The 26944-nt window shown below is 42.5% G+C and overlaps 1 protein-coding gene across 1 annotated transcript; it reads right to left on the reverse strand.

Moving 5' to 3' along the window:
• Positions 1–1193: 1193 nt before the first annotated feature.
• On the reverse strand, positions 1194–12805 carry MED6 (mediator complex subunit 6). The gene is made up of 8 exons (XM_088471304.1): positions 12589–12805; positions 11921–12080; positions 10151–10242; positions 8564–8646; positions 6842–6950; positions 5550–5665; positions 5209–5236; positions 1194–2589 (listed from the first exon to the last, which is right to left on the reverse strand). Exons 1-8 carry the CDS (start codon positions 12608–12610, stop codon positions 2459–2461), a joined length of 741 nt encoding a protein of 246 aa, XP_088327430.1. The 5' UTR covers positions 12611–12805; the 3' UTR covers positions 1194–2458.
• Positions 12806–26944: the final 14139 nt, after the last annotated feature.

Consider the following 26944-nt stretch of genomic DNA (forward strand, 5'->3'; position numbering starts at 1 on the left):
AGTTGCCATTGGCCTCTTGGTAGTTCTATACTCAAGTCTCTTGGCTCTGTCATCTAGTTAGGAGGGACTGCACGATCTAGGCAAGGTGTTGGTGGTGCCGTACGCTTTCCACTTCTCCATACGGCTTTGAACCGTACTCAGAGGGAGAGTAAAAGCCTTTGAAATCTTTTTTGGATCCTCCTAATTTGTGCCTTTCCACAATTTTATCCTGGAGCCATTTTGAAAGCACCTTTCTAACCATGGTATATGATTTGCATTACCAGGCACTAATCCGCAATGTACAGCCAGTTTCATTCTGAAGTAATCAAAACCACTACAATTAATGTCAAGTGATGGCCAATTAGCCTGTTGTGTGATCTGGTTGTACCTGAGCAAGTTCATAATGGTTACTCTTAAGCTCGGTACACACTATGCGTATGCGATCCACTGAACGATCTATCGTACAGACGCTGTTCGGAATGACAGATCATGTGGATCACATAATGTGTAGAGACTATCTGGACGATCCGACGGTCGCATGCAATATCGTCCGGTCGGCCGTGCTGCACGGCCAACCAGACGATATCGCATGTGGCGCCGTTGCAGGTAATGAAGAACGGAACAAGGGATTGTTCGTTCCGTTGCTCAATGTGTAACCGTCGGGCCGAACATATCGTCTGGGTACACATCGGCAAGTGTGTACCCAGCTTAAGGGTATGATCACATATCCAAACCAGGTATTTTAGTCATTAGATTATATTAATTAAGATTTTGTGTATTTTCAAAGTCATGTTGAGTTGTATTTCATATTTTCCCCCAAGGTATAATGTGATAAAGGGCATGGATTTTGACAGGGTATGATGATATTATATAGGCACTGTAACATACAGAGTTCAAAGCGTTACTCTTCAAGCACCCATGGAATGTATGGATTGGAAAAGTTCAAAGACCCACAGAAAGGACAGATTTATGTGTAATCATGACTGAAAATTGGTTAACAGCTGTTGTTGTTTATCTATTCTCTTGCTCAGGATTACAGTGAATGAGTTACTATGTGAACAGATTTTAACTTCACTCACATGATACTCAGGGGTAAATTTACTAAATTGAGAGTTTTTAGAAGTGAGTAAAAGGGAGCTTTGCCCATAGCAACCAATCAGATTCTAGCTATTATTTTCTAGACGGTGCTAGTTAAATGTTAAGTAGAATCTGATTGGTTACTATGGGCAACATCACTTAAAGCTCACTTCTAAAAACTCTCACTTTAGTAAATTTACCCCTCAGTGTTGTCATGTTTACGAAGCAGTGATTTTAGAAGTTTAGCTGTTGCATTAAGTCTCATAAAATATCACTAACTTTGTAATAATTATTCAGTGTTTATTGTTTTACAAAAGTGTAAAATACACTAATAAGTCAAAACATATGCCAGTGCTTCTTTAAGAGGACCAGTCATCAACTAGAATGAAGTTACATTCCTGCCTTATGCAATACGTAGCTTAACCCTAGTGGTTCTCAGCTGTGTGTTCCTTAAAGACCACTTGACAGAATAAGTTCTGTCTATGCTCAATCATTGCTTTTCTATTCTGTAAAATATTATTTCCTTGTTCTGTTACTGGGACCACAACATCTCATTTAGAAGCTGCTGTCACTGAAGGTTGTTGTATTAGGTTTGATATATATATTTTTTTTAGCGCATTAATTATTGTGTTTAATAATAAATGTATGTGCACTACAAAGTACACACTAGCACACCATTAGTGAGAAGCTTGCTGGAGATAGCTATCATTTTACAGTGTACTATGAACCGGGCAGTGTGAAGACCAAGAGTTTGCATAGCCTATAGGGACCAGGAATGAGGGTAGTAATAAGACTAACTGCTAAAACATAGCTATCCAGAAGGAGGACACGGGGGTAGAGAGAGACAAAGGGGTATATTTACTCCACAGGTGGAGCTAATTATTTCACTTGATTCAGTGTGGAGACCTGGAAAACATGCACTGTTTGGGGTCCTGGGGACAGAGTTTGAGAACCTGTGATCTAGCGGACCATGAGTGATCAATCCTTGTATTAAAGGACACACGCGGCTCCCTACTGTGTTTTGCAATAGGCCTATACACAAGGGAACTATATACTGTACCTATAAAAAGTGCTTCTGCTAGGAAACCCAATGTAACCATTTTCACACGTTCCGGATGTAATATACTTGGTCAGTGAGTAGAAGTCTATTCAATAGATAGAAAACCCTAAGTTCACCAGTTCTAGGTGCCATCATAGAAATCACCACATTCTTCTTTTGACTCAGTTTTTTAACAAAAGAATGCGATACAAACATTTCAGCGTACCCTGTACAAAGTGGCAGGGCTGGCGTTTATACCTAAACACCATGAGACATATTCGGCTATTTACATTGACCATTTGTCCAAAACTCTCCAGTCAATGTGTCAGATCCTCAGGATTTGAAGAAACCTGAAACCAACTTCTACTGTAGTCGCATTCGTTTCTCTGGCGGTCCTTTAACTGTTGCTTGTCCTTGTGGGGTTTTAACTGGCTCCTTTTCTTCTTGTTTTACAGCCTCAGCCGGCTGTTCTGGTTCTTTTTTTATGTGTTCAACTAAAAGCAATGTAAAAAAAAAAAAACCAACACATTATCTTCATGCATCAATTCAAGCCAAAATCAAATGATATCACTAAGCAATAGCTACAGGGTCTAGAGTTGTTGTTATAGGTAAAGCACCTGATTTACAGTTGGATACAAGTCCATGTACCCCAAGTAAAAATACAACTTGCAGGACACTTGTCACACTGTGCACAACTCGCACCCGTATTTCAAGTGAAGCAGATCCTTTAACTGCGCCCACTTGCACTTGAAAAGGTGGTGTGTTCACAAGTAAGCTTAGAACAGAAGGGATGTGAAGACAGAAGCAAATCACGTCCCTTAGAGAGGCATGCGATTTTGACTTACACATTTCCTATAAGTTATGCCTTTTGGACGTTGTACTTCTACGTGTTCCATAGGCCTGGAGAAAAAGTCAGCGTTTCCCAAACTCAGCCAATGCAGTCCAGGTTTTAAGAATACCAATGCCTTGAGTCCAGATGGTTAAATCCAACTGACTGAGGCACTAATTAAGTCACCTGTGCTCATGCAAAAATATACTTAACACCTAAAGGCAGAGTTTGGGAAAGTCTGTTCTAAAGGCCTCCATACACCTACCGTCGGATTGCCAGATCCTGCGATGAGATCGGAATCACCAATCTACCAGTGAGATTTGCTGACCGATGGCCATCGTTGTTCCGCGATCCGCCAGAGGATCGGTGAAATTCTCCATGTTAAATTTAAAGGATTTGCAAATCACGATCATATTTTGATCATGATCGGCAAAATCCAACATGTTGGATTTCACCGATCCTGCACCCCGGCATCTCAGGGCCGCAGGAACGCGGTGGTCCATCGTTAGTGTACTGGCCCCTTTAGTTGTTGGTGATAGTCATATATTTGCACCAGACTTGTCTACACTTTAAAATTAAAAGTTCCATATAGCTTAAGATATGTACAACTCAACAAACAGTTGCAGGAAAACAGGTGTAAAGACACATTTTTTCATGTCCGCAAAAGTCGCTATTGATCCTTTAACGCTGAAACAGACCCAAACGTACAAGGCACAGCAGTGGCTAATCATGGGCTTAAGGTGGGTACACAAATATTTTCTATTCAACCATCCAACTAGTTGATTGGTTGGAATGAAAATCTGGTAAGGTATGAAAGCAAATGACAATCAGCAATTTGCTCCCAAATGCCGGAAAATGGACAAGAACTGTTGTTTGCACAAATTGTTTAGATCAAACATTTAACAAACTTGTCTGATCGACCATTTTCATCTGTTTCTGGAATTTAGGAGCAAATTGCTGATCATCATTTACTCCCATACATTACCAGATTTTCATTCCAACCAATCAACTAGTTGGATGGTTGGACAGAAAAGCTTTACGTGTGTACCCAAGCCTTAGTGTTTGAGTATGCAACACTAGCAGCCTTTGTTCTAGAAGCATTTCTACACTAACATATTTATCTAAGCCTCCTAACAAGAAGTGGTAGAAAATGAACACCTAATGTATTCTAACTCCATCCAGAATATTTAAAATATGAGTTTATGACGGTAAAAGTGAAATATACAAATAATCACAAGCAGAAGTCACATACTCTAATGGAGATAAAGCAAGCTATGTTCTCCACTCTTTTAGGAACAGTATTGTAGCCTTGTATGAAAAGGATCAGCTCTCAGATAAATGCATTTTTATTTCCATTACTGTAAATGAGGAATATAAAACTATTAATCATTGTCTGCAGTCCGGCTTTAATAACTACTTTAGCTAGGCAGTGCCAAAGCTTCCACAGCGGAGTGGAGATTTGAAAGCACTCAGCTGGGACTTCTGAGGTTTGTGACATCACACTTTTGGATGAGGCAATGAGGTCATATAGTTACCAGGAAGGTAAGGTAGACCACCTCCTCCACAGGCCCAACTCAACCCAAATAGTTACTATCATGGGCGTAACTACCATAAGTGCAAGGGGTTAAGCTGCTATGGGGCCCAGAGCTGAGGGGGGCCATTCTTCCTTGTCAAGTTTTCAGGTGTTATATACATTTTCCACCATTAGATGGTACATAGGGCCCTTACAAACTTTTTCTATGCGGCCTTCAAATATCTTGTTACTGTCACCCGTCCCCTGCAGCAAACTGGGTAACTATCATAGGGGGCGATTCAAATCAACGCGAATTGAATAGCGCCCGGAGCGAGCTCCCGAAGCTATTCAATTCAGTGTGCTGTGTGGTCGGAGAATGCCGGTTATCGCACCTTAACAAGGGTGTTAAGGCGCGTTAACCAGCATTCTCTGACCAAAGTGCCGGACGCGCGGCTGTTAGCACCTCGCTAAGCAGAAAAAATCCTTAGCCCGCCCAACCAGCACACTGACTTGTATAGAATTGAATCGCCCCCATAGAAACAAAGATCTAGGAAAAGCTGACAAACATTGTGCAGAAAAAAAGCTGTTTGTTTCCCGATTGGCTAATCTGCACAAATAGGAGGTGTCCTTAACTCACCACCAGCCAAGTTGTGCAATAAGGTAATATTTTTATTTGTACCTGTGCTTAACAGATTTTATGTTAATTGTGACAGTTTCAGAAAGAGACTAATAACCTTTATTTTTCATTTTAATAAGGAAATAAAAGCTTACCTGGTACAGGTTTCTCCCCAGGTTTTTGCTGCAATAAAAAAAAGTAAAGTAAATAAATTTAGACATCCTAAAAACCAAATGTTTAAACCAACTTCCTAGATCTAGTAGACAATGTACAATGTATTTAATGAACAATCCTATACCCTATACAAACTAAGATATTCAGTGACTTTAATTCTAATGATAAAAGAGCCCTAAAAGCAAGCAAAAATATGTAGCTTTCGTTCTACTGTGGGGTACGGGAAAAGGTTCCCACCAATTTAAAAAAGGAAAAAAAAAGCCAAAGATGGTGTACACTTGTGAAGCTTGTGCATGGTGCAAGCGTTGTCAGTCTGCATTACCTGGACAAACTTAGGAGGAAACTTCTGCCTGAGTTCCAGCAGCAAAGCATCTACCCTCTGTCTCTGGAAGAGGGAGCTGGCTTCTTCCTTCTTTTTAGCCTTTGGTTTCGCTTTATCTGCAAAGACATAAAAAAGTAATGAAAGACCAAAACAATAGATTTTGTGCATTCTGTACATTAAGCTGGCTACTCTAGGAGGTGTAATAAGGTGTAACCTTTCTAACGAACACAAGATTAATAAATGCTACCAACCCTGTCTCTCTCCGCAAGCAATAGTACTTAATATAAAGGTATTTCACATTATCTTCTCCGGGTACAATCTCGACTTCACCGAATAAACAACTTCGTGCAGACTTAAGGAAACAACTGACAGCTATGAATACTGGGAGGCCAGCCTACTTTAAGTTTCAGCCCCTACTGGCAATTATTTAACTCCTTATCAGAGTAAACTTTTCTGGATGTGTTTACAGTGTCCCATTCCAAGTATATAGGCTGTAATCACTGCACTAGTGACTAATACATATTCAGGCAACAATTTGCTAGGTATATTATATTGTTATTAATACCTAATCATTGTACATTGTATGCTGCATTTGTTTTTTTTTATTTCAGTGCTGTGTATTGCACCTGCATCTTTATTACGTCTAGATTTTAGATCATAAATATCTATTTTTGCACTTACTATCTTGCTCTATTTTAGCTGCTATTTAAGGGAGCATAGGCACCTCTTTCTTGGGAGTTGTAACTAGCATGTTTTGAACTTGTGGCAGGTCTGTGTTCACTTTAATATATTTTTTGCACTATTGTTAGTTTATGAGATGGTGACAGTCTGTGTGATCCTCTTTGTGTTTTAAACACAATTCTCTTTGTGTTTTAAACACAATTCTCTTTAAATCTAACTGCCCAGTTTTTTGTTCTGCCTGGACCTACATGCCTTTTGGGCACACACATGGATTGGTCCGCCTGGTAATCACATGCCCATAAGCAAACATTTAAAGCCAAAAAAAAAAAAGCATTCATGAAGATCAAATTAGCCTACAAAATTGTCGGTTTGCAGAAAGCGTGTAGTCAGCTTTAGACAGTCATTGCCTAATTGCAATGGCCAAGAGGGTTTAAAAAATAAATAAATAAAAATATAGACTGCTACCATCTGAATGAGGAAACCACATCTGTCCTATTGTGTATTAGTGAACAAACATCCTTGAGATATGAGTTTCTGTAGAACTTGATGCACTTTAACATGAAGGAAAGAGAATATGATTTCCCTGCTTTCTATTGTATTACATATTGTACCTCGTTCCTCCTGGTCTTTGAAGTGCCACCAGTAGCCCTTAGATGGATGATAGCGGCAGTAAGACATGGCCTCATCAAATGCAGACTGGATCCCATGAATTGCAGTAAGCTAAAGAACCAAACAAGACCACAAATTAAATCCTATTGTGTAACTATATTAAAAATATCAACTGAATATAAAGGGGGAGATTCAATTAGAAGCGAGGTTCCATCTCGCTAATACACTTTTATATCGCACCCCACAGATGTGCGCACTTGGAAATCTGTTCTGAATTGAACCTTTGCCAGAATGACAACATTTACTGTCACCTAAGGGGCTTTAGCAGGACTACGGTAAGAGCGGACATTGGTGATATTAATGGGTGCATAGCAGCTGTGGGAACTTCTTATGCAATGTGTTCTATAAATTTTACACAAATATATAGAGATTGGGAGAGGTGGACCAGTTACCCGTAGCAACCAATCAGCTTCGAGGTAGCATTTACCAAATACATTCTATAAAATGATAGGTAGAAGTTGATTGGTTGATATGGGCAACTTCAATCTTTACACTTATTGATACGTCTCCCCTATAGTACAATAAAATGTTGGTACATTTGATAAGACGCATTTTAAAAGATACACAGGTGGCGCTAATTATTTCACTTGTGCTACTGAGGTTCCTGAGGATAGGAGTTGGGAAACATTGTACTAAGGTGATGAAATTTTCAAAATGATTTTAAATCTTAACAAATCAGAAGATAAAGAACAAAGTAAATACCGTCTTAAAATTAAAAACGGTGAAGATGTTTTTATAGGCTAAAATAATGCACAAAGAAAATGGTTTCTTACAATCACCTCCCTATTAGAGAGGTGTCCTATGCGGTGTAGGCATGTCAGTGTGGTGAATGGATGAAACAGACAAGGGTGTGTAGAGATTAGAGTAGATGTATTTAAATTCCTTATATAACATTTAAATTATAATAACAATGTAGACATGCTCACTGTTTTCCAAGACATCTGTCGAATCGCTTGCACATTCATTACTTAAAGAACTGTTTTGAAGGCCCTCGCTGCCAAAACTTAATAGGTTTGCTTATAGTGCCGATTCGCTCTGCAGCAGTCTAATGTTTCCTGTATAATTAGTGGTTTCAGTGTTCTGGTGAAGCAACATCGCAAATTTTCCTGCACATCTCTATGGTCTGCAGAGAAAAACCTGCAATGTTTGGGCAGTGGCGGCTTTCCCACTAGGCAGGTGGGGCGCCACGTGCTGGGGGAGGCACAGCAGGCTGCCAACCTCCGCATCAGAGCCGATGATCCTTTTTTAATGTAGCACCAACAGGAGGAGGGGAAGGGGTTATTGGCAGTAATTACCGTGCAGGAGAGGTTGATAGCTATCTGCCAAGAGGCTTCCGCTTTGGGACCAGTCGACCCAGGCCGTAATTAAGTGGGTGGAGCTTGAGACGGCAGTGACACTATCATGACGTCTATGCAGAGCCGCCTGTCACTGCTGCAGAGTAGCTCTGTTTGGGACTGCGAGGGGAACGAGGAACGGTCAGAACGCCAGCACCCTGCGACATCAATTAAAGTACACCCTTTTCCATAACCATGCTTCTATAGATCAAGACATATTTAACAAAGAACACATTTAGGACCTGGTGAAAATAAAATGTTTGTTAATTATGTCGTGGGTGACGGTGTACTACATAATTATGCCTAGATGATTTCTAAAATGAAGATTACCGTTCTGGAATTGATAACGGATCCTAAATCTGGAGCCTGGTAGATCACTCCTGCAATGATGTAGTAATCTGCAAGTGGTATAGCTACAAAATGAATGGAATCAGAGATCACCAACTTTGCACATTGACATATAAATGTAATCCGTTAATACAATTAGATACAGGTCATTAACATTTGAATTCCAGTAGGTCTATTGTTTTAATTGACAAAATTATCAGTCCAAAATCACAGAGAAGGGAAGTCTTATGCATATGGACACTCCTGCACCGATTGGGATGAAACCAACAAGAGGTGGTCCAGCCTGGCCAGGTTTTAGGAGGAAGGGGGGGGGGGGGGGTGTTAGGGTCCCGGTCAAACCTCCCGTTGTTGTATGCTGGGCAGTACTTTGACCCAGAGACACTGGGCAGAATTTTTGTCCGGGGAGCCTGTTCTAGGTCTTCCCCTGGATGGATTTGGATGAAAATTTCAGAGGGGTGGCAATTTGTCTGGGATGCCTAAAAAGTGGTTGGTGTCCCTGTTGGACCTCACGGCGGAAGGCGCTGGTAAGAACTTTGACCCAGGGAGCCTGTTCTGGGCCTTCCACTAGATGGATTTGGAGGACATCACATAATAAAACTTTAGAACTTTAAACTTTAATAAGATTTAGACCCGGGCAACGCCGGGTACTTCAGCTAGTTACATAAAAAAGCTTTTGATGCATTACAGTATAAAAAAATAAAATACTTAAGAACACAGTAACAATGTGTTTCAAAATGATAAAACAATAGGTTTGTCTGGAAGCAAAATGGTTAAGTGTTATTTCACTGATCTTCCTGTAAAAACACAAGCGGGTAGATGTACTAAGTTTTGGATAGAGATAAAATACCAACCAATAAGCTCCTGTCATTTTTCAAACACAGCCTCTATAGTGACAGTTAGCAGCAGATTGGTTGGTAATTTATCTCTCTCCACAGCTTAGTACATCAACCCCAAGGTGCCTAAAAGTGTTTGCGGCCTGCAGCTTCATTTGTGTTGTATAGCTCTGAAATGGCCACACAAGGGCCAATCCAGCCGCTACTATGCCTACAGTGCATTTCCAATTCAGTCACATGCAGTGATGGCTAAACTGGAAACATTTTTCTTTTTAAACCAGATTACAAACTATACTGTTTAAGTGTCTTCTATTGTCAATGCTAACAGATCGAAGGTAAATGGGGTCTGCAACATGCAAGCCAGTGCTGCTTGTCAGAGGGTACACAAAGACTTCACAAGATATCCCCCAAGGAAATGCAGGAGAACCTAGCCAAAGGAAAAGAACAGATCCTGAGTCTCTCACTTGGGGTGGACTGTAGTTTGTATATAGTTGCTATGTACAACAAAGGTTTCTAAAAGTCCAACAGGAGACAGGCAATGTCTATTATAGTTTTCTAAAGTGTTTTGACAGATGGAGGACAGAGCAGCATTGCTAGGCTAGTACATATTTCCAAGGACACTTATACACACAGAGGCTTATATAACAGCATTTCACCCCCCGCGTTTTTGCTACCCAATAGCAACATGGTCACTTTGCTGTTCTATAAAGCCCATGTACATACAGTTATAACTTACCTTGTGTAGGAGATTGCCTCTGCTGCTTTCTTATGATGAACAATATGGGCTCCTGCGCATGCAGCAATATATACTCCACGCCAACCATCTGACTAATAAATAAGACACATAATTAGGAGTAATGTGCACTCTGAATGTTTATGTGATAGCATTAAATTATACTGGGCTTATTGGAGCAAAAAGGTCATCCATTGTAAATAAAATGCATTAAAAAACCTTCTTAAAACAGATGGTATTCTCGTATGTGCTATAAAATAGCCATTAATAGAACACACATAATAACCAATTTTATACGCCCACAATTCCTTAACTAAAGATTCATAGCTTATTGTTTTTGTTTGTTTGGCGATTCTGTAACAGAGATATGTGAATTACTTCTGCTTTAAGGAGCCTCTTACTGCACTATAGCTCAGTGGAATATGCAGGGGTGCCAAGACCACAGGCATAGGGCACTGAAGATATATAAAATGCTACTGGTGCTGTTTGCAGATTCCTTCAAGACAGATCAATCAATGCACCACACTTATCGCCGACACATCTTTGACTGAAACTAGTGCTGAAGTTCTTATGTCTAAAAAAGCTCCTTGTTTAATATAGTGTATATTCTAGCACCCTGCACCTATCATAACCCGTGCAGTTCCGCTTTCCTGCCTGGGGTGTCGCTCTCTGCTCTGGTGCTTTAGCACACACAGCTGATGAAACAAACTGTTGAGATACAGACCAGAGTGTGCTAGAAGCACCAGAGCAGAGAGAGCGACACCCCAGGCAGAAAAGAGGAACTGCTCCGGTTGTGATAAGTGCAGGGTGCTAGAATGAACACTATAATAGTAATGTTTTTCTTTGTTTATAATATACTACTTTTAATGGCTTTAAATATGCATCAGTACAAAATTAACATTTATCCCTTGTATAGGAGATCAGGCAGTCAGAGGAGTCAGACCAACTTCTACACTGGCATACAACGCATGATTATTTTCGGTTTCATTGAAAGATTTCAAAAACAAAGATTTCTCACTTCCTTTAGGCTACGTGCATGGTGGCACTCGAAATACATTTTTCACCACGTAAGAAAAACACATTTAAAAACGTATAGAAACTGCACTATGTTTATGCAATCGTTCGACAAGCATTTATCAGGGGTGGGCTATAAGCGGCCCTCCAGCTGTTAAACTACAATTCCCAGCATGCTTGCAACAGTTTTAGCATGTCAAATAGCAAAACTATAGCAGGGCATGCTGGGGCGTGTAGTTCTGCAACAGCTGGGGGGGGCACTTATTGCCCACCCCTAAATTAGATGTTATGTTTGCCGCTTGTTAATGTGCGTCAGACGTGCTGGAATGGAAAAAGTTTGAAAGAAAAAAAAAGAAAAAAGGGACACTGGTTACAGTCAGAGCAACAGTTGAATAAGGACTGTCCCACCTAAATAAGGACAGTTAGGAGGAATCAGCTTCTACCTATCATTTTACAGAATGTACTTGATAAATGCTAGCTAGAAACGGATTGGTTGCTATTGGGTACTTCAACACTATTTAGAAGGTGTAATACACTTCCGACCATATTCCAAAAGATAAGCACACGTATATATTGGCCATACTGGCTGACTTATTACACCATATGAGACAGGATCTACAGAAAGGATCTACTTGCATCTTTACAATAAACATTGCTGCATAAAAAATATGTCTAATAAAATCATTATAAATATATGCTACTATATACACCAAGAAAATAAATGTAAGTTATGAAAATAAGGCGCTCCCAAAAACTTACTTGAGATGATCTAGTGTCAGCCTCTGCATCTTCACCACCTCATTATTGCAGGTCCTGTCGTAGAAGGGGTTGCTTCTCTCTGAGAAGTAGTCCAGCACAGTCGCATTGTTTAATATGGGGATCCAAGAACTGTCAACCCAGGAGATTCCCAGCAAGTTATCTGCAAATATAAAAGGGCAATGAGATCTGGAATACAAGCCTATTACTGCACATACCATGCATAGGTATTAGGGTCCAAACTGTATTACTGACACTACACTGGGTATAGATCGTAAGCGTGCGAGCAGGGCCTTCCTACCGATATATGTCTGTTATTACCCAGTTTTGTTCTATTAATGTTTACAATTGTAAAGCACAACAGAATATGTTGCGCTATAATAAGAAACTGTTAATAAATAAATTGGGTATATAGGGTACAGACAGTAATACTGACACTACATTGGGTATATAAGGTTCATATAGTATTACTGACACAACATTGGGTATATAGGGTACAGACTGTATTACTGACACTACATTGGGTATATAAGGTCCAGACTCTATTGCAAACACTGTATTATGGGTAAAAAAGCTACAGTATGTCAGCAGACACGTTGCTATGATTCAGCCAAGAACATGAAGCAGAAACAAACATAGATTCTTTAGTAATTAACAGGAGCCATACCTACCTCTTATATCTACAGCAGCCATCGTGAGCCGGTCGTGTACAGATCCCCTTCAGAATTTGTACCTGGAAGTGACGTAGCCTTAGGGCGGAAGTGCGGTTCTATGCCCATGAAGTCCACCAAAAAAAGAAACTTGCCCCCTCGCCTCAGTTTTACATCCCGCATCTATGTCCGCGTGGATCGTTGGACAGTAACTGTTTACGTCAGGGTACAAGTATTGAAGGGGATATATCCACTACAATCGTGAACCGCACACACAGCACTTCCGGATGCCATACACTAGAGGAAATACTTTACAAACCCTAAGTGTCTTTGCGGTAGGCACAGTGGCGGCCATTTTACCAGAGATCGTTTATCGTCTATCGTTTAAGCCCGTTCAGAGTCAAAGATGTAGCTGACCAGCCGGGCACAGTAGACACTACTTCATCATGTTCTATTAACCTTTCTTCTCTCTAGTGTTTGCAAGTGTTCTGCTCCATTGTGCTCTGCTTATTGAAACGCACCCTAGATCATGGAGGAATCCGCAAGTCCGCAGTTCAGTAACTCACAGTGTTACATGTCAGTATGGCAGCAGTTTGCTTTACATAGAACGTAGTGGCTGAGGTGCGGCGAGGAGACGTCCATTCTACGCTGGGAATGAATACTCATGTAGTATGAGGTGCTTGCTAGGTCTAGGCTGTTAGGTACTGCATGTCTTTAAACTCACACACCTACAGATACAATAACATATAGATATACAGCCAAAAACAAATGTAGTAACCTGCACACTAATATATATGTATATATATATATATATATATATATGCAAAAATTATCAAAAATATTTACTGCACACAGATGATGGGGCTAATGCTGGCCATACACCTACACACGACCAGCATAGAATCCGATTCATCATACGATTTCTCTACGACTCCCCGAAGCTCCCTGGCAGTCCCGGCAGCATGTTTGTTGTTTTTCTTAGCACACAATCTGTCGTAAGATTGATCTTGTGTCGCACAGGCTCATAAGGGAAACAGTCATTGAAATGACTTGAATTTACACATGATGGATCGCATGAACAAAATAAACGGCACGATCTGCACACGATACGATGGACATATGTGCTGCACATCTGATCATAAGATCCGATTATAGGAGCTGCTGGAGCGCGCATCGGATCTTATCTTACTAAAATAATACACCATTTTCACAAGATCCATCTTATGACTCATCGAAGATCGTGCAATTGGCCCAAAATCGTGCAGGTGTATGGGCAGCTTAAAGCTGGCCACACACTAGACCAACTTGCATTCAACCAGCCAACTAGTTGATTGGTTGGAATGAAAATCTGGTAAGGTATGAAAGCAAATGACAATCAGCAATTTGTTCCCAAACGTCGGAAAATGGACAAAAACTGTTGTTTGAACAAATTGTTTAGATCAAACATTTAACAAACTTGTCTGACGACCATTTTCTTCTGTTTTCTGGCATGTAGGAGCAAATTGCTGATCATCAGTTACTCCCATACGTTACCAAATCTTCATTCCAACCAATCAACTAGTTGGATGGTTGGACAGAAAATCTTTACGTGTATACCCAAGCCTTAGTGTTTGAGTATGCAACACTAGCAGCCTTTGTTCTGGCTGGTTGGATGAAAGTTGGTCTAGTGTGTGGCCAGCTTTAGGCTGCTTATTGTATGCTATATGTGCTGTATTACTTAGCCTTATACCACTTTCAGACAGAAAATGGCAAAAAACCTGGCTATTATGTGCCAGGTTTTTTGCCATTTTCTGTCTGATACCCCTTTCACATTGAAAATTAAATTACCGGATAATTAAATTTTACCCTGTAGTTTGCTAAACAACCCAGTATTTTTCCATGTGTGAAAGGGTCACCCCGGGACTTAGGGCCTGATTCAGAACCGCTCGTAAGCGGCTGCTCGTTCGTTCCGAGCGATGTTCGCACATCTGCGCATGCGTATGGGTTTTAGTACGCATGCGCGAACCAGTCAGTGCGGTCAGAAATCGTGTGCTCGCAATATATAGCGAATGCCTGCTAATTTGAGTGACAGAGTGAGGCATTTGTGGGTGGTAACAGGGGAAGGTGCTTGAAAACGGGGAGTGGAGATCCGAACGCAGGTGTGCCAAACGGTCAAAACGGGCGTTTAATGGGTGTGCATAATTAACAAAGCAGCGTCATCGACCACGTCAGTTGGGTGTCTTTTAGCCAGAACTGCTCGCATGATTTCGGTAGGAAAATGCAACCACAAGACTAGCGAGCAGTTCATTTGCCTTTCGATGTACTCGATTAATCTAATAGCGGAGATGACGTATGATGCGAGCGGCCAGGGGGCGTTTAAAAAAAACAAAACGTCTGCATGTTTTGTTCGCTCGTTCAGACCTAGCGGCATCAACAGACCGCAAAGAGCGAACGGTCAATTTAAATACACAAAGAAATTCTACACTGCGCTCAGCAAAAGGCTGTCAAATAAAGGTCCTTTAGTAATGTTGGTTATTATTATATATATATATATATATATATATATATATATATATATATATATATATATATATATATATATATAGAAAACATCTAATGTGTATCCTTAAATGATTGTAATCAACGTATCACTATGCTGAAATTATGACCACATGTGAAATTAATGAATTAATGCTCATTTATTGAAAAATAGAAAATGATAATTCTTGATGGTAGATCGGATCAAGAATATTGAAGATAAAAATATCTTGCTTAGAAAAATTGACTTGAAAATAAAAAATAAGGAAAAATATATAAGGAAAAATTAATTATTATGAAAAATGATTGGGAAAGAATACAAGTTCTTAACAGTCACTGGAATCAGCTACTAAATATGACAGTCTCAAACGAATGATTGCGGCGTCCCGCTATTATTACTTATTGTCGTGTTGATGTGGATTTTTGGTGATGGTGAATGTAGTTCTTCCCGGAGTAGGAGTGCGGTAAGGAAGCTGACAGGAGGCTGGGGCTCTCTGGCCGGTTCCTATCACCGCTGGCGGATAGCGGCCGCACGCCCGATTGACCGGAAAGACGTCCTCTCCCGCCTGGCAGTGGGGGTCAAGGCCTATGGCGGGGATATGCGGTTGTGGTTTGCACCAGACACCGCAATCCCCTCCAAGGTGAGATGCACTTACCTCCTTGGATCCGTCAGCTTCACCGTTCCTCCTCCTTGCCGGCTGTTCTCCTCGGCGGCTGCTTTCGACTTCCGGGTCTGGTCACGTGATCGCGGCTGTGCAGAATAGATATCCGTGTGGGTATAGTAGCTAATTCCTTCTAGATGCAAAATAAATGTAGGGTGCTCTCCAACGCGTTTCAGCTTCTGTGAAGCCTTCTTCAAGGAATGATGTAACACTGCTCTGATCTGTCCTGGATATATAGGGAGATCTATTATGTTGACAGGTGTTCAGTAAATTTCTTTGATTTAATTAGTTCTTCCAGTGTTGTCATAGTAACCAGGAAATGTCACTCAAACACATGCTTGATCTTTTTAAAGGTGCCTGACACATGAAGATAGATGTTTATCCAATCATTTGTGTGGGCAAATTGGTATGTAAACATATGTACCTCTTAGGACACGTATGTATAACGTAAAATATGAAATTAAATAGACATAGCTACAAAATAAAATTATAATTGTAAAGAAAACATCAAATAAAATTGCAATTAAAATTACAAATAATTTAAATTTAAATAAAATAAGTATAAATCAAGATGGGGTTGAGATTAAAAGATTGTCCTAATCGAGGTGACTACAGTTATACGAATTGAGTTAGCAAAATAAACATATATTTCTTGATAATATTATTAATAGTGCAGCTATATTATTCCTATTGAGACAATGATGTATTATTATAAGATACTAACTTGGTTACAACACTCTTATTCGTTACATCTGTGAAGATAATTTCTCATTTTTTACAAATGATAGCTTTTACTTCATTATCTACGTTATGTCCCTGAGGAGCAAAGGTTTTTAATTTATACATCCATTGTAGTTCTGCTACATTAATTTTGTGATTGAAATCTCCCCCCCTCCAATTTGGTGTCACTTCTTCTAATCCCAAAAATTTAAGGGATTTTGGGTCGCTGTTATGATGAACCTTAAAATGGTGTGAAAGATTATTCTTTATATTATTTTTCTTTATACCTCAAAAGGTCATCTCTGTTTCTGTCCTCTGCCTCTTTCTGTGCTTGCTCTATAATGGTTTTGTCATATTTTTTCTCTATAAGGGCTGTACTAAGATCTCGTCCTTGTGTTTTGAAGTCTTCTAATTTTGAGCAATTTCTCCTTAATCTAAGGAACTGTCCTTTTGGAATAGTCTGTAACCAGGTTGGATGATGCCAGCTAGTAGACAGGATATAGCTATTTACATCTACTGTTTTTTTGAATGTATTGGTATGTATTCTACTGGTATGTATTGGTACAGAAACAGAGATGACCTTTTGAGGTATAAAGAAAAAAATAAGGGTACAGTCGAACAAGAACTTTTATTCATTACGCAATATTCTAAACAAGCAAATGAATTAAAACATATCCTTAAGAAAAGATGGCCTATCCTGTTAGGTGACGTGTCTTTAGTAGAACACATACCATCGAGACCTATAGTAGTCTACAGGAAAGCACCAGATTTAAGACAAAAGATAGTCCAGAACCACATACCACCAAGAACATTGAAACAAGCTACCATTGGGGACATTGCACCAAGAAAAGGGTTTTTTTATTGTGGTACCTGTCCAGGCTGCACTAACGCAAAAACAAGGAGCACAATACCAATTACTACATTCAAATCCAATGTAACGGGAAAAAAATATGAAATAAAACACAGAATGACATGTAATAGCAAAGGGATCATTTATATGTTGGAATGTGACTGCCAAAAACAATACATAGGTAGAACTGTAAGATCATTGAAAACGCGTGTGAGTGAACACATTAGAAACATCAGGAAAGGGGTAGAAGAACATAATCTTTTACACCATTTTAAGGTTCATCATAACAGCGACCCAAAATCCCTTAAATTTTTGGGATTAGAAGAAGTGACACCAAATTGGAGGGGGGGAGATTTCAATCACAAAATTAATGTAGCAGAACTACAATGGATGTATAAATTAAAAACCTTTGCTCCTCAGGGACATAACGTAGATAATGAAGTAAAAGCTATCATTTGTAAAAAATTAGAAATTATCTTCACAGATGTAACGAATAAGAGTGTTGTAACCAAGTTAGTATCTTATAATAATACATCATTGTCTCAATAGGAATAATATAGCTGCACTATTAATAATAGTATCAAGAAATATATGTTTATTTTGCTAACTCAATTCGTATACCTGTAGTCACCTCGATTAGGACAATCTTTTAATCTCAACCCCATCTTGATTTATACTTATTTTATTTAAATTTAAATTATTTGTAATTTTAATTGCAATTTTATTTGATGTTTTCTTTACAATTATAATTTTATTTTGTAGCTATGTCTATTTAATTTCATATTTTACGTTATACATACGTGTCCTAAGAGGTACATATGTTTACATACCAATTTGCCCACACAAATGATTGGATAAACATCTATCTTCATGTGTCAGGCACCTTTAAAAAGATCAAGCATGTGTTTGAGTGACATTTCCTGGTTACTATGACAACACAGGAAGAACTAATTAAATCAAAGAAATTTACTGAACACCTGTCAACATAATAGATCTCCCTATATATCCAGGACAGATCAGAGCAGTGTTACATCATTCCTTGAAGAAGGCTTCACAGAAGCTGAAACGCGTTGGAGAGCACCCTACATTTATTTTGCATCTAGAAGGAATTAGCTACTATACCCACACGGATATCTATTCTGCACAGCCGCGATCACGTGACCAGACCCGGAAGTCGAAGTCGGAAGCAGCCGCCGAGGAGAACAGCCGGCAAGGAGGAGGAACGGTGAAGCTGACGGATCCAAGGAGGTAAGTGCATCTCACCTTGGAGGGGATTGCGGTGTCTATCCCCGCCATAGGCCTTGACCCCCACTGCCAGGCGGGAGAGGACGTCCGTCCGGTCAATCGGGCGCGCGGCCGCTATCCGCCAGCGGTGATAGGAACCGGCCAGAGAGCCCCAGCCTCCTGTCAGCTTCCTTACCGCACTCCTACTCCGGGAAGAACTACATTCACCATCACCAAAAATCCACATCAACACCACAATAAGTAATAATAGCGGGACGCCGCAATCATTCGTTTGAGACTGTCATATTTAGTAGCTGATTCCAGTGACTGTTAAGAACTTGTATTCTTTCCCAATCATTTTTCATAATAATTAATTTTTCCTTATATATTTTTCCTTATTTTTTATTTTCAAGTCAATTTTTCTAAGCAAGATATTTTTATCTTCAATATTCTTGATCCGATCTACCATCAAGAATTATCATTTTCTATTTTCTATTTTTCAATAAATGAGGATTAATTCATTAATTTCACATGTGGTCATAATTTTAGCATAGTGATACGTTGATTACAATCATTTAAGGATACACATTAGATGTTTTATATATATATATATATATATATATATATATATATATAAAATAACCAACATTACTAAAGGACCTTTATTTGACAGCCTTTCGCTGAGCGCAGTGTAGAATTTCTTTGTGAATTGTTGATGGTAGAGTCAGCTACCATACACAGCAGCTCGCAAGTAGCATAAACCATCTATATTCAGTGCGCAGATACTCCTACCATTTTCCGTCAATTTAAATAGCCCGCCCCTTTTTCTGGACGAGCGAGCGCAAATAGCGTCCGGCTCTGAATGAGGTCCTTAATTCCCAGGTCTTGGACCCTGCAAAAAACAGGGTTGGAAACCTGGGAATTTAGTCTCGGGATGACCCTTTAATACAGGGAAAAATCCCTTTTACCCTGTAATTTGCTAACAACCCGGGATTTTTCCCTGTGTGAAAGGGTAATCCCTGGACTATATTCCCAGGTCTCCGACCCTGTTTTTTTTTAATTAAGTCCTGGGTTGACCTTTCACACAAGGAAAAAAACCTGGGTATTTTTAGCAAATTATCGGGTAAAAGTGAATTATCCGGTATTTTCATTTTCCAGTGTGAAAGGGGTATCAGACAGAAAATGGCAAAAAAAACCTGGCATGCAAATGCTGGGTAAAACCTGTGTTTTTTGCCATTTTCTGTCTGAAAGTGGTATTACCCGGTAATGTAATTTTCAGTGTGAAAGGGGTATAAGCCTGTTAATCCTAAATGGAAAAATATATTAGGTGTGTGTGTCACGTGCGTATTGCTGAAAGTGGATGTTTACAGAGACGCTCAACTGCTCACATACCATACTCGGGCGGAGAAGCTGCACCTGACGTGAAAGACGCACCATTCATTATTTGAGCGTCTACGGACTCTGACAGTGGGTGTCTCAGTCCTTGCACATTTGGAGGCACGGATGTACACCAGGAAGTGCTATGTAGCCGCATTTGAATAATGTCGCAGACTGGCGACCACCAAAAGACTTAGGGGTCTATTTACTAAGCTTTGTTAGGAGATAAAGTGAACGGTGATAAGGTACCAGCCAATCAGTTCCTAACTGCAATTTCACAGGATGTTTGAATAATGGCAGTTAGGAGCTGGTTGGCTGGTACCTTATCACCGTTCACTTTATCTCTTAAAGCTTAGTAAATAGACCCCTTAGAATCAGCCCCAATATAAGCGAGACTATCCTTTCTTATGGTTCAAGGTATACAGTGCCTTGCAAAAGTATTCACCCTCATTTGCATTTTTCATGTTTTGTTGCCTCACAACCTGGAATTAAAATGGATTGTTTGAAGGTGTGCATCATTTCATTCACAGAACATGCCTACTACTGTGAATTGTGTTTTTTTTATATTGTGAATCAAACAACATTTAGGACAACATAACAAAACTTCAGCGTGCATAACTATTCACCCCCCCCCCCCCCAAAATCAGTACTTTGTCGAGCCAGCTTTTGCAGCAATTACAGCTGCAAGTCACTTTGGATAAGTCTCTATGAGCTTGCCACATCTTGCCGCTGGGATTTTTGCCCATTCCTCAAGGCAAAACTGCTCCAGCTCCTTCATGTTGGATGGTTTCCGCTTGTGAACAGCAATCTTCAAGTCTGACCACAGATTCTCAATTGAGTTGAGATCTGGGCTTTGACTAGAACATTCCGAAACATTTAAATGTTTCCCCTTAAACCACTCGAGTGTTGTTTTAGCAGTATGCTTCGGGTCATTGTCCTGCTGGAAGCTGAAACTCCGTCCCAGTCTCAAATCAGAGGCCGACTGAAACAGGTTTTGCTCAAGAATATCCCTGTATTTAGCACCATCCATCTTTCCCTCGACTCGAATCAGTTTCCCAGTCCCTGCTGATGAAAAACATCCCACAGCATGATGCTGCCACCACCATGTTTCACTGTGGGGATGGTGTTCTTGAGGTGATGGGATGTGTTGGGTTTGCGCCAGACATAGAGTTTACCTTGGTGGCTGAAAAGTTAAATTTTAGTCTCATCTGATGAGAGAACCTTCCCCCATACATTTGGGGAGTCACCCACATGCCTTTTGGCAAACTCAAATCGTGTCTTCTTATTTTTATCACTAAGTAATGGCTTATTACTGGCCACTCTTCCATAAAGTCCAGCTCTGTGGAGTGTACGGCTTATTGTGGTCACATGCACAGATACACCAGTCTCTGCTGTGGAACTCTGCAGCTCCTTCAGTGTTACCTTTCTGCCTCTCTGATTAATGCCCTCCTTGCCCGGTCTGTGAGTTTTTGGTGGGCGGCCCTCTCTTGGCAGGTTTGTTGTGGTACCATGTTCTTTTCATTTGATGATGATGGATTTGATGGTGCTCCGGGGGATCATCAAAGATTTGTATATTTTTTTATGACCTAACCCAGAATTGTACTTCTCAAAAACCCTGACTTGTTTGGAGAGCTCATTGGTCTTAGTGGTGTTGCAGCCTCTGGGGTCTTTCAAAACAGGTGTGTTTCTACTTCAGGTTCCATAGGGGGTCCACAGGGTTGACCTTGGGGTATAGCTGGATCTGGAACCATGGGCACCACGCAGTTAAAGCTTTGCTGCTCCCAGGATGCACTGGGTCCATCCTCTATACCCAGCCACAGGCACCTCAGTTTTAGTTAGTACCTGGCTGGACTCAGGTCACCCTTGTGCAGGAGGGCTGCTTGGCAGCTCCTAAGCTTAAATTTAGTGCTAATTATTTTGATTTTTTTCACTTTTCAGAGCGGCAGCTTCAGACTGTCCATTGGACGTCTAAGCTGCCGCTCCTCCAACCTCGCAGGCGCTGCAACGCCAGTACAGATCTGGGGATCGCGGTGGGACCCCAGAGTCTGCACTAGCACCGGCTCTGGGCTCTCCCTCGATTGCTGCTGGAGCGCGGGGGACAAGGTAAGCCACGGGTCACTGCTTGCGGTGACCCGCGTGTGTCATACCTTTTAAATGCAGTCGCTTGCCTCCGGTCTCTGTGGATGGACCAGAGGCGCTAGCTAGTGGTGGCGGGCTCCCTCTCCCCGGAGGCATACCCTGTGAGACCACTGGACCACCAGTGAATACATGCCAGCAGCAGGAATGCTAGCTAGGGGAGAGAGCCTTCCCTGTTTAGCGGCTCCTCCCCTCAGCTCAGCGTGCCTTTATCCTTTATTCTGGCAACGCTGAGCTGCTTCCTCCTACGGCCACTCCTCTGAGGTCTCTGGCGGCCATCTTTCTTGGTGGGCAGCGCAGATCTCTCCTGGAAGTGTGTGGTCGATCCCCCTGTGTACCTCTCCCCGGCAAAAGGTTAGTCTACACAGCGCTACAGCCCTCCCAGACACTGGCAGTTGATTGCTGTGACAAAGTGCAGGGAGTTATCTGCTTTACTGTCAGTCTGTACCTGTCCCTTTCCTTCTCCTCCAGCCCTGGCAGGTGTGTGTGGGAAGGGCTTTTCAAGGATCTCACTTATATAAATTCATGTATTTGTGAGGTCGGTCACATACTGTTGTGTGCTACACAGTGCCATATTTGTGGACTTGTGTGCTGCATACTTGTGGGCGCGGCAAGAGCTTCCCTGTTGTATTTTTATATATCTTTGGGTTTATATATATATATATCTGTTGTTTAGCATGTCTGATGAGGAAGTTGAGCGCTCTGTGGCTCCCAATCTGCTCACTTGCAGACGCTGCGCTGCAGTGGGGAATGTGGAGGACTTATCGCAGGATGGTGTGTCAGATGTCGTCAGTTACCTGGTCCCTCTAATCCCCCAACTTCGGGACAGGATCCCCCTTGGACAGTATTTTCCCAGGTGCTGGCTTCCATCGCGGATCATCTGGCGGTTCCGACTACCCTACCTCATAGGGGGTTACCACAACCCACCATCCCCCCTTCTCCGGGTGTACCGCAATTATTGCAGTCTCGCCCTGGTCCTCAGACAGTTCATCCATATGCGGGGTTCCCTATGTATGTTCAGTCTTGTCCAATGTCGAACCATGGGTAGATGTGTTCTCCAATTCTGTCCAGAGTTTGGCGGCCTCTTTGGCTTTTCAAACCATGTTGCATAGTGACAAGCCTCACAAGGCGTCAAAACGCACTGTTATGTCATCCCAGTCTGCCCAGTTATCAGACTCAGATGCGTCCTCGGATGAGGGCGAATTGCATGAAGATTCTGTTTCAGATTCCCCTGCTCCGAAAGTGGAGACGAAGTCTACCATTGATGTGCCGGCATTGGTGCGGTCCATTCTGGATATAGAGGATGATGCCCCGGCCCCTAAGTCCAAATATCGCAATTTTAAACAGGCAAAAATAACTTCGGCTGTTTTTCTTTTATCTGAGCAACTGACTGATCATATGGCAGAGGCCTGGCAGTCGCCTAGTAAGAGGTTCCAGCCACAGAAACGTTTAAGCAGTAGTTATCAGTTTCCTGCTAGTCATTGCAAGAAGTGGGAAGCACCGCAGGCGGTGGATTCTCACATCACTCGCCTGATCAAGAGTGCTACCTTACCAATGCCGTCCATTTCATCCCTAAAGGATCCCACAGACAGGAAAGTGGAGACTTGTTTGAAATCCATATACTCTCTCTGGGGTGGTGGCCCGTCCATCCATGGCCCTCTCTTGGGTGGCTAAAGCCATTGAGAGCTGGGCCAATGTACTGGAGGATACACTGCCTGAGGAAGCTCCGGAGGTTCAGAGAGCTTTGGTTGGTCAGATGAGGGATGCCGCTTCCTATATTGGGGAGGCGTCTTTGGATGCCATTGTCCTCACTTCTAGAGTTTCGGTGGCAGCGGTCTCTGCTCACAGGTCTTTGTGGTTTTGTTCTTGGAGAGCGGATGCGGATTCCAAGAAAGGCCTAGAGGCCTTGCCCTTTAATGGGGAAATTTTGTTCGGCCCTGACCTGGACAAAATTGTTGATACCTTGGCAAAGTCTAAGTCGGCTTTTTGCCATCAGCTGCTGCGCCTTCTAAGGCTCGGACCTCAGCCTTTCGGTCTTTTCGAACACAGGGTAAGTCCAAGGGTCAATCCTGCCCGAGACAGTCATCAACCAAGACTGCCCCTAAACCAAAGAAGAAGGCCTGGAGCACTAGACGCCCTGCTTCCAAGCCCGAAAATAAGCCTTCAGCCTGATGGGACGGGCCTCTCTCTGGGGGGTCCCAGAGTGGGGGCCACTTCTTCAATTCGCCCAATGCTGGTGCAATACCACCACGGATGCTTGGGTACAAGAAGTGGTCTCGGGGTACGCCCTGTCCTTCCGGTACAGACCCCCTCAACAGTTCTTCTGCACGAGTCTTTCCCAAGACAAGACCAAGGCATTGTTGATACAGGAAGCCATAGAGTCCTTTCTGAAAGCAGGGGTTGTTGCTCCCGTTCCGTCATCTCAACGCGGGACGGGTTACTACTCTTCTCTGTTTCTGGTTTCAAAACCCAATGGGTCTCATCAACCCATTCTCAACCTGAAATCGTTGAACAAGTTCCTCAGCGTTCCTACTTTCAGGATGGAAACTTTGCGTTCCATCATTCTGGCTATGGAACCGGGGGATTATATGGTCTCCCTGGATATCCAGGACGCCTACCTCCATGTTCCTATAGCCCCTTTACACCAGCAGTATCTGAGGTTTGCTATACAAAATCTTCACCTCCAGTTTCAGGCTCTACCCTTTGGTCTTTCCACGGCTCCGAGGGTGTTCACGAAAGTGATGGCTGTCATGACTGCACATCTGTGCAGCCAGGGTATACGGCTTTTGCTGTATCTGGACGACCTCCTATTGCTGGCCGGCTCTCCAGAGGTCCTTTTGAAACATCTACACCTGACGATCGCTTGTCTCCAAGAGCATGGGTGGCTGATAAACTGGAAGAAGTCCTCTCATTCCATCACAGAGGATGGTTCATTTGGGAGCCGTTCTAGACTCTCGTCTGCAAAGGATCTTCCTGGCTCCGGAAAAGGTGGCCTCCCTACAACTACGAGTGAGCAGTTGTCTGAAGAGTTCCCAGGTGTCGGTTCACTCGGCAATGAGAGTTCTGGGGTCCATGGTGTCGACATTGGACATGGTGGAGTATGCCCAGTTTCTTTCTAGGCCCCTGCAGGGGCTAATTCTATCTAAATGGAACAGGTTGCCACACCGAATCAGGACTCAGATGCTTGTGTTGTCTCTGGAGGTGCGCCTGTCGATGACCTGGTGGCTTCAGATGCCTCATCTCACCAAGGGCCGCCCCTTTTGGGTCCTAGACTGGGTCCTGCTCTCGATGGATGCCAGTCTCCGTGGTTGGGGGGCAGTGTCTGGTCCCTTTTCGCTTAAGGGACTTTGGACAGCGAAAGAAGCAGTTCTTCCCATCAATATTCTGGAATTTCGGGCCGTGTACAGGGCCTTCCAGTTGTCCGGTCACGCTCTTCACGGAAGGGCAGTGCAAGTTCAGTCCGACAACGCCACCACAGTGGCGTACATCAACCGTCAAGGGGGGACTCACAGTCGAGCAGCAATGTTGGAGGTGTCACGCATCATGTCTTGGGCGGAGTGCCACCTCCCGGCCATCTCGGCAGTCTTCATTCCAGGGGTTCTCAACTGGGAAGCAGACTTCCTCAGCCGTCACGACGTGCATCCCAGTGAATGGTCCCTTCATCCAGATGTATTGCAACTGCTCGTGGACAAGTGGGGACTGCCGGAGGTAGACCTCATGGACTTCCGTCACAATCGCAAATTGCCTGTGTATGAGTCCAGGACATGAGATGCCGGCGCAAGCCTGGTAGACGCGCTGTCAGTGGCGTATCTCTTCCCTCTGATAGCCTTGCTGCCTCAGGTCCTTAGGAAATTCAAACATGACGGCGGCACGCTTCTGCTGGTGGCACTGGCTTGGCCCAGACGTCCCTGGTACTCCGCTTTTTGGGGCCTATCCATAGACATTCCGTTTCTTCTGCCTCAACGTCAGAACCTGTTGTCTCAGGGGCCCTGCCTTTACCCGGATCTGGGTCGTCTGTCTTTGATGGCATGGCTCTTGAGACATCCGTCTTGAGGGCCCGGGGTTTCTCCAGCTCAGTCATCAACACAATGCTACAGGCACGGAAAGCCTGCTTCCGCCAGGATTTACCACAGGGTGTGGCATACTTATTTTCAATGGTGTGAGTCCAGAAACTACGATCCTCAAGCATTTCGTGTTTCTAGGATTTTGGCGTTCCTTCAGTCTGGATTGGACTTAGGCTTACGCCTAGCTTCATTGAAAGTTCATGTGTCTGCACTTTCTGTGTGGTTCCAGCGTAGAATCGCTACTCTCTGATGTCCGTACCTTTTTCCAGGGTGTCCTCAGGATTCAGCCTCCCTTTGTTCCACCAGTGGCTCCGGGATTTGGCAGTGTTGCTTCGGGCCTTGCAGAGTCCTATATTTGAACCTCTGGAGTCGGTGGAACTCAAGTGGATGACACTTAAGACTGTTTTTCTCCTGGTGATTACTTCGGCCAGGAGAGTATCAGAACTAGGCGCACTTTCTTGCCGTTCTCCTTTTCTAATTTTTCAGCAGGACAGGGCAGTGCTTCGCACCTGTCCGGGTTTTCTATCTAAGGTGTTCTCTAAGTTCCACATTAATCAGGAAATTATTGTGCCGGCATTTCAGTCACCTGATCTCTCGGCTGGTGAGGCTTCCTTAGATGTTGTCCATGCTCTCAAAGGTTATATTGATCGCACTAGTTCCATTCGCAAATCTGATTCTTTGTTCGTCCTCTTTGGTTTTCACAAGAGGGGTTGGCCTGCCAACAAACAAACTTTGGCCCGTTGGCTTCGTTTGGCTATTTGTGAGGCTTATTCACAGGAGGGTTTACCTTTTCCAGCCTCTGTTAAGGCTCATTCCACTCGGTCTGT

This window comes from Taudactylus pleione, unplaced genomic scaffold (assembly GCF_031769625.1).
Source record: "Taudactylus pleione unplaced genomic scaffold, aTauple2 ptg000113l, whole genome shotgun sequence".
Taxonomy (NCBI): Eukaryota; Metazoa; Chordata; class Amphibia; order Anura; family Myobatrachidae; genus Taudactylus; species Taudactylus pleione.